We start from the raw sequence: 9,395 nt of genomic DNA on the forward strand, positions 1-9,395 counted from the left end.
CATCCTCGTTGGAGGGATGTCGCGCTCAACATATTTGAGTTTACGACCCTCTAGCGACTGGCGACGAATAAAGTCATTCGACGCCCCACAGACCACTAAGGCTCTGAGTGACAAATGATTTGTCACTTTTAACTTCAAGGTGTTGAGGGTACCTCATCACCAGGTGCAGAGACACATAATGATTGTGTGCCTGGAGCGACTTTAGTCAAGAGATTTGCAAATTCTTTTGAGGTTGCTGGATCAGTGGGGCTTTGCGCCCCTACGTCCCCCGACCGTTTTTTACGGTCCACCTCGTTGTTGCGATTTCGCAACAACGTCGGGCCTGCAACCGTTTCCCTTTTTGGCATTCGGTCTATAATTATGTTCAGTACCTCTCGGTAATGGGCGTGGGGCACTGTACTCGTGAGCGTAGTTTCCTTACTTTTGACAGCGATTGCAGAAATGCAATCGCTTGTTGTTCGAAAAGCGAGGTTTCTCGCTTTCGACATAAGAGAGGTCCATAGGTTCTAATACTCCTAATTTGTGTCGTCTCGGTGGACGATTCGATGACGAACTAGCTTAAGCCTGTCTCAAACTTAAGTTCTCCTGTTCCGCAACGGATATTGCTTCTTCAAGCATACCCAGTTCCAAGCGGAACAGGTGGGTCTTTACGGAACCATCCGTAAGACCTTGCACGAACACCGTAATCAACGTGTGTTTATGAACTGGGTTGTTTGTGATACAACACGCTAAGAGTCGTATGTGCTGGGCACAAGCGTGAACATCACGCTTGCCTTGCTTGAGTTTCAGAAGCTCTAATCGAGCTCTGAACTTAGCCCTAGGCTGTTCAAACGTGTGTTTGAGCCGGGCTTTAAAAGCCTCTAGCGAACCAAAGACATGTGGGTCGCGCAACTTAAGGCCTACTCTCTAAGTTTTGGCACGACCTGCCAAATTTGACTGAGCAAATGCGACTTGCCTTTGCTCGTCGACGATGCGACGAGCCCTTATGGCATCGTTCAACTTGACAAATTATCTTAAGAGGGAGTCTTCTTCGACTCCCCTATACTTAAAGATGTCAATCTTTAAGGTTTCGGGACGACGCGTGTGCGTCATCCCAGGTACAGGAGTCTGTACCTGTTGTAACCTCAACAGTTCTGCCTGTTGAGAGCCTTGCTGATTAGGCAAGGCTACCTCCCCTTTCGCCTCGTGAAGTTCATGTTGTATGAACTTGGCGATGGCTGATGGAGGGCATCTCTGTCCAAACCGGACATCACGGCCAAGATGGCATCGTTCCCTACGGTCCAACTCATTCGTTCGACCGCACTCCTTTCTATGTCACTTAGAAAGGAGTAGTTATCACGCGAAACGTGATGCGTATTTCTATTATCATCTAACATGTCCTTGTTAGAAGATAGTATTGTGGTTCTTGGACTGCAAAGTGTTACCCGTGTGACGGGGCACTGCTGACTTGTACTGCTTTTAGTACAAGTCCACTTTTCACTGATTTAGTGCAAGTGGTGCCTCACGTCACTTCACGTACACTAGTACATGCAGAGGAAGACTATCTTTTAAACACTTGCTTTAAAGAGGTCCAATCAAAAATTGTACTCAATATAATTATTTTCTTCTGCTTCTATCTAATTAATACTAACTTAACTATAAACTAATACAAAATATGTAATAAAGTCTTATCTGTCTATCTCTTTGCGCGCGTCCAGCGCTGACTGGACCGCAGTGGAAGCAGATATAATAGTATATATCTACCAATGGATAAGCTTTTAGAATGTTACCATGCAAAGTAATATTCTCCAAATATCATTTATCTTTTCGATAATATATTAAGGTAGACATTATTCCCACCAGAGTTTTTATTATAGTATAGATTATAGTTTTAAATTATATCATCCCTCAAAGACTCTACCAGTAGAAGTTGCCGCTTACCATACGAGAGCTTTCAGTCCTTTTTTCTTAATTCAGTAATTAGATGGACGGAGGGGCCACTTATGACTGACCCTGGTGTGACCAACCTGGAAGCAACGCTGGCAAGTAGGTCGCACCCGTGTGGTAGACCGGTATCTGATGCGCCATTAGTGTTGTTTGTTTCACCACGATCCGCATGTGAAATTATAGTATGCTCGATAAGTGACAAGTCGCGACGCACAGAGCGTCCCTGCAGAGCTTCTCATATCCCGGAGGACCCCACAGGTCTGCCACGACCACGGCGAAGCACAGGGTCGAAAAATTATAGAGTACATGACAAGGAGCTAGATAAAACAGCTGCTGCATTGCCACTCGCCTATATTATGCTAAAGTCTTGTCCATCAGCCTTTGCGATCGTGGTGGAGCCTGTAGTACTCTTCGGCAATGCGTTGAATCGATTCTTGGAAGTTGGTAGAGATGTTGAGGGATTTGCAGCCGAAGAGCACGCTCTTGTTTGGTTTATTCTCCCCCTTCCCAAACCTTCTTGAGCGGATCGTATAGACATCGTACTTTTCGGTTTCAGCGTGAGCCACAAGGGCTTCTTTTGCTGTTGCAATTGACGGGTACGTGTCATTGGTTGGAGGAGCAAGAGGCATGGCAAAAGAAGTTTATACGACAGGTGCGGGCTCAGATCTCTTAACCTCGCTAAGGAAATAAAATTTTCAAGTTCTGCTACAATTTTATATGTCATGTTTGTGACCGTGTTGTCTACTTTCCATAATCCATACTATAAAATTAAAGGAATTCCTGAACTCCGGTGGGGATAATAAAAACTCCGGTGGGGATAATAAAAACTCCGGTGGGAATAATGCCTCCCTATATTAATTAACAACCCTTAAGTGTTAATTTAAGTAACGATACACCCTGTTACAAATATATTAAGTTCTTTTGTAATCATAATCTATCTACTGGCTTTCATTTATTAACAGCTAACTAGGTAAAGCGCGTTCTTGTGCTCCGCCTAATCGTGTCTTGTAGCGATTGGCGGGGTTGATTTACACTTAAATCGACCAATCAACAGAAATAATGTCTTGTTGCGTCAATATTACGAAATTTGGTAATATTGAAACTTTAAAGTCAAAACTTATAAAGTTAATAAGTTTGTACTTCTTAATTTATTTCCTCTTATAGGAAATAGTATTAATCATTTCTCTTTAAGGTAATAATATTTATGTATCGGAACACCTCTTATAATGTGTTTTAAGTGAAGTCTCAAACTTCCAATTTGACAATTCGGCCTTGATACATTTTACGCTGCAAAAACTGCTGCCAACGAATTGTCTCAATTGGACATTCAATAGCTTTGCGCTATCGATGAGCTACTCCTGGGTGCTATGACAAACCAGTTGAAGAATTAGTCAGCGCCAATGACGCTAAACATGGTATTCTATATGTAAGCCGTGAATTGTCACAAAGTTTACCGACATTTATCTGTCGCAATTTGTAATCTAGCTTGTCTGAAAATAGAAGGAGGATCGAGAGCATACAAAGTCGAGTCGATACAAAATTGTATGTCGCGTAATGGCATAGTCGGTGCATAGACGAGTCACTTGTCCTCCTTATGCGAAATTGACAGCCAGCTGCCACAGCTCAATTCCCAGCCTTGCAGCATAAAATGATAGAGGGGCGCCGCCGCATGAAGCAAATGCAGGGGCTTTTGTTGCTTGCGCGGCTAGATGAGTTTCCGGCTCGTCGGCACCACGTGGAAAAGATAAAGTTACAGCGCGTGACGGTGATGCTGCAGCCACAAATGCTTCAACTCACTTACTCGTCGCTTGCAGACCAGAACATGCTCTGTCCGCTCGGGCGCATGGACCTGCATGGCGCCAGGCTAGAGCAGGTTTTAGATGGATTTGTCATCTACGAGGCTGGCAACACCTTGTGCAAAGTCGGTGGAGCAAAGAATATATAGCGATATTTTTTTTTATTAACTCGGTGTGTGGAGCAGAAGATTAAGCTCACAGACAAGGAAAAGGCTACCACGGACGCCTGGTTTCTTGCGATCTACACGGCAATTACTGAGCACGAACGTATTCCGATAAGTAAGAGTGAATATACCGGACACAAGTTTTCGGCAATGTTAACCTCTAGCTTACGTGACGGACACACGAAGGAGATGGTACGTGTCTCGATAGCCCAACTTAAAGACCGAGGCGAGATATAGTTTCTTAAGTATTATATGTCTGTATGACCAATAGGAGTTTGAGATTTCGGCCCAATTATTGCTGCACGCTCGCCCAGTTGACAAGCCAAGCATCAGTTGGAAGGTTTGGAAGACATGGTCGGAGCTTCAATCTTTTAATGAGTGAGTCGTGATGATTTACAGCATGACATTTGGAAATTTATATTTACCTTTGCCTTTAGTGAGCTAAGAGTCTCGTATGGTGCGCATATGGCGCACATTATATTCCCTAGAAATCGTAAGCGCGATTCACTTTTTGGAGACTTTCGCAAAAAGTCATTGCAAGAAATAAAACAGCAACAGCTTGCTCTCTTCATCGAGCAGGTCCGTTTGTGCTAATGCTTTTTGTCAATTTGTGATGCCTATACATTTTGCGCTGTTGCAGGTGTTTCAGATGCCAGAAATTTCCACTCAACCTCTTTTCATCGAAAAACTGAAGGAATTTCTTGGCTTTGATTCTTTTTTTGAAATCGTTGTACGTATTTTTTTAGGTTATGAATGTTCTACGATAATTGATGGAGATTCTTTGTATTATTAGAATAATGAGAACGGCCAGAAATACTCGAATGCAACCGCCAGTGCCGATCCTTTACATAATTCGCCTCTTTCGATATTTGCCGCCACTGAGTTGTATAAAAAGCCGCTCGATAATGAGCTACAGGGTATTAGCCTGGCTGCTGCCGAGTCGGTCAAAAGCAATTCTGATGAAAATTTTAGTCAGTATTGTGACAACACGGATCTTGACCGGACATCTCCATCTTTGCTAAGAAAATTTAGTTTTGCGGCTTCAGAAGAGGAAGAAGAAAACTTTGTGTCAGTTATTCCCGAAACTGAATCGAAAGCGATGAAAAAGCTTCACAAAAAAATTGTACAGACGGTCCGCGAGCTTGTCTCATACGAAGAAGAGCGCGTTCAGGAATTTCAGGACCAAACTAAAGATTTTGGCCGGAACAAATTATCTGCTATGGAGTATTGCGCCTTTCTGCATGGAGCATTAGGCGCTCAGGAGAGTTGTAAGCTAATTCCTGAAATGGCGAGGCTGCTACCCGGTGAACTTAAACGGAAAGAGTTAATGGAGGCTCGAGCCGTTATCTGGCGACGAACTTGTGGGCGTCAGCGCAGGCGCTCGAAGCAAATTTCAGAGAGCGGTGTTTTTATAAAGCATAGAGAAGCACAAAAACAGTTTGACCACGTGCACAGTAGAATGCGTCCAAAGTCTGACGGCTTCAGTACGGTAACCTTGGACTCTGAGCGCGTTGAGCCTATCAAATTACCGGAGCGAAGTCTTATGGCCAAAACAAGACTTATCCCAGCAATTGACAGCGAGAATGAATTAGATCGCCAGCTAAACCACACTTTACCAGTGATACCTTCATATCGAGCTCAGCTTGCCGACCCACGACGTCATCTTAATCGCCGAGCGTCATTCAATAGTATGTTCGGTGAAACGTTGCGAACAACCTCGATAAAGGAGGAACATCCAGAAGATAGTGACGCGGTCAATGAGGATAGTGAAGAAAGCATTCTAGATCAATCTCGCAACTTGAGTAAGGAGCCCCTGTCGGCTTGCAGGATGTCTGTGATGAGTGAAAAAGTTTTAAGTGGTCCTTCAGTTAGCAAACATCGTAATTCTTCATCCCACGAGGACGAATACTATGATAGCACCGAAGATGACGACGAAAATCATCTCTCGGGCCATTCTTATTCTAATCGTAATCGCCAAGGAAGTGGCAGTCGTGAGATACAAGTTGTGAAGGGAAAGAGCAGGAACTTTGGAAACTCACAATCTCAGCTAGTTTTTGCCGAGAGTGATGACTCTCATAGTGATGGCGAACAAGGAATTAGCCACACGCGATTTCGTAGGAGCCAACGCCGCGCGAGTCGTAAGTTTGACGTGGATGATAAAATGGGACCTGCAAACGAAGAGGAAAATCCAGTACTGGCACGCTTGAAGAAGCAGGGCGCAGTTAATTTTATGATGCAGCTCCATTAAAAAGCCGAATGCTTAATGTTTAATGTATAAGAACATTTGTACGCTTTATTGAAAATAATGAATATTTGTTGATTTTGATGGCAAAGCGCGAAGAAATGCAAGATGCATGGTAGAAGGTACATAACTTGGAAAAAAAATTAGCCAAGATTTAAGTGATTTGGCTTACATGACACGTTAACGCTCAAATTACAAACGCAGAGGCTCAAGTCAAAAATTCATGCTTTCGTGCCTAGGGCGTTTATAAAAAGCAAGCTGAATATAAATCAAAAGCTACAATTAACCAATAACAAACTTTATAAATAGGTCTTTTATAGTCTTTTCTATTTATAACCATGTTTATTTAGCAATTATTAAATCTCGACCAAATAATATAGGACTTGCCTACATGTTGTATGTGACGATCTGAAACAGCTACACCGGGTTTTCTAAATTTGATGAGAATAAACATTCAAATATTGAAAGCATCACGACCACTGCATAAGACATACCAACAGTGTATCAACTCAATGATTGGTTTGACATCGAGCCACATAAAATTCCGAGCAAATATAAAAACCTGCAAAAAATTGTAGCAGTAATGGCGGAAAAATGTACAGTTCTCGCTAGTGAACTTTTACCGGTGCCACCGAATCTGACATTACCCAATTTATAGGCGGGTGCTACTTAAAGCTGCCACGCACTACTAGCACACACCTTTTGAGCACAGTGAGAAAGCGGTTCACCGATTTCTCTCACGTACAGTGAGGAAGTTGGTGGGCGCCTAAGCGACCTCACCCAACGGGCTAGGACCTTAGTTTCAGTGGCGTCACGGGAGCGGTAATCTGGCTCCACGTGCGCACTTGTCACGTAGGAAGAAGTTTTCAGACTGATTTATATTCTATCGTTGGATGCCGGTATATGACCTCACCTTTTTGATAAACGTACCTCATCCCAAACAATCCTTACTAATGCAGCCAATGAGGAAGCTGAACTCCCTAAGCGTGCCATCGGCACTTCGTTATTTAAATACTCCTTCTGTAGGCGGGCACGTATTAATGTGGCCACGCTCTACTTCAGCAAACACCCTAGCACAGCGAGAAAGCGGTTTGACCGTCTACTCTCGTGTGTTGTGAGGTTGTTGTGGTGAACTCCTTACCTCACTCAACGCACTAAGTACTCTGGTATACGTGTTGTCACGAGAGCGATAATACGGCTCCTCGTGGCCCTTACCAAGTAAAAAGTAGCTTCAGACTAATTTATATTTAATCGTATTAAATAAAATTACCACTTTAACCAACCCTAAAATATCTCTGTAGATAACACTAATATGTATTGCGAGCGTATCTTTTTCGATACCTCGCTTATCGGATGACGCTAGGCGCCATTCCTCCTAATGTGAATGCACCCATGTGCATCACATACACAAGGGTGGGTCACAATATGCACCACACCCAAGCGGTGGGTCAAACTACTTTATTTAATTAAATCCGCTGAAGTACACAAAGTGTACTTAACGGGGACTGCGTAACATTCGGGCAACTTTAGCCCATTACACCAATCCCTCCTTTAAGAATTTTAAAATTCGCCGAAGAGGACAGAAGAACAGCGAGCTGCTTCACGCGCCGCTAGTTCTCTCATTCACTCTTGCTACCTGTGTCTTACCCGGAGCCTAACACGCCACCTAAAAGGGGCAACGTTGGTGGGTCGTCTGCGAAGACACCCACTTAACCACGCACAAAGCGCACGCGCCGCGTTAGCATGCCGGTAGCGTCTAATGCCTCAGTCGATACGCTGACAGCAACTGCTGTTGTCGCGTTAACTGGGCTTAAGGATCCATCTCACTTTATCAGTAAGGATGTCGATCCGTCGTTCATTGTTGACTACAATGAGTCGACACCGTTGCCTTCACCTCATAGTAGTGATGCGTACACGGAGCTAATACTGAAGGATGATGGCGCATTATTGTCCATCCAAACTTCTCTAGTTGCTCTAAACCTGCAGATAGCAAAGTTTTCTAATGCTTTCTCATCGTCTGCGCTGGCTAGCGCAGCGACCATTAATGATTGCGCTGCCGATGAAGGCGCAGCCGCATCTCCGTTTGGTAAAACCACAACGTCTATTGCTCAGAGGATTCTGAGCCTTAAGCTCCGCCGACGACACGCGAACGTGCTCAGTCGGTGTTACAAGCCAGTCGTTTCGAACGTAGCTATGTGACGGGTGGCATATGACTGATGCCCCCTCCATCTAAATGGGCCAAGAGCGTCGCTGATAGAGCGTCGCTGATAGAGCGTGCTATTTTAGATGCTGATAATTATTATGGCGTCTTTAATTCATGGAAGGTTCAGGGGAAATCGCTTGGGCGTATTTTCCTGATCCCGGTCGTGTTGCGTTCAAATGAAACGCCCGACCAATACGAGGCGGATTTCATGCGCCGCTTTCAACGGCATCACGATGCAATGAAACAGCAATCGCAGCGAATTAATTTCGCCCACTTGCGTGTGAAAGAAATGATGGGCGGTACTGTACCCCCTATTTCTTCTCACTACGCTACTTCTGCTAGTTCAGGCCTCAGCTGGTGCTCATTTTAATAGGCAGTCACGAAGCCGGGCACGTCAGCACGTAGGGTATCGATCAGTTCCCAAGAGTCGAAGCTCTTCGGATAACCTCTCTATTAGACGAGAATTTGATACCTTTGCCTCACCGAGCGATGGGCAAGCAACCTTTCAACAAGGATTTGTTAGTCATCCCCACCCGCATACATCAGCTCAGGCGGTGCCCTATAGGAGTGGCGATCTCGTCCAACTACTGCGGTGTTACCTTCGTCCGTTTAGTTGCAGGCGCTAAGCGCTGCCGAACGACATATTGTGGATCTCGAAGGTCAAGTCTTACGACTGACCTCGGATCTTCAGTATGTCCGCGCGAAAGATCGTCAGGGTTATGAACGCCTGAAGACTCGCTTGGGCCTCTTTGAGAGGAAATGCTGAGGGACCCGCATTTCGCGCGTGGTATCCCTCACTCTCCGAGTCCTTTTCGTGGTAGGAAGAGTCATTCGACTGAAAGTTTTTCACCTTCTCCATCCCCCTCAACCGATCGACGCTCAACTCACAGTCGGCGTCACCATCGGTCTCCTTAGACGGATGGGGCTATGCGACCTCTTTTGGGTCTACATGCCGTTTTAGACGACACACGTACAATACGGGGTACGTCTTTATATACGGGGAAGGGTGAGCCTATACTTTAGGTGTCCGACCTCTTCTACCACCGTAAAGAGTCCAATGAAAC

General features: G+C 44.7%; 1 protein-coding gene across 1 annotated transcript; it reads left to right on the forward strand.

The window, feature by feature from the left end:
* Positions 1 to 3,574: 3,574 nt before the first annotated feature.
* Positions 3,575 to 6,212, forward strand: CCR75_003730 (uncharacterized protein; the record flags this gene model as incomplete). The annotated part of the gene is made up of 6 exons (XM_067961823.1): positions 3,575 to 3,847; positions 3,908 to 4,078; positions 4,158 to 4,264; positions 4,324 to 4,465; positions 4,527 to 4,616; positions 4,680 to 6,212. 6 exons carry the CDS (start codon positions 3,575 to 3,577, stop codon positions 6,132 to 6,134), a joined length of 2,238 nt encoding a protein of 745 aa, XP_067820373.1. The 3' UTR covers positions 6,135 to 6,212.
* Between the last annotated feature and the right edge of the window lie 3,183 nt (positions 6,213 to 9,395).

Source organism: Bremia lactucae (assembly GCF_004359215.1).
Source record: "Bremia lactucae strain SF5 chromosome Unknown BlacSF5_NotPlaced_49_SHOA01000009.1_1371882bp, whole genome shotgun sequence".
Classification (NCBI taxonomy): Eukaryota; Oomycota; class Peronosporomycetes; order Peronosporales; family Peronosporaceae; genus Bremia; species Bremia lactucae.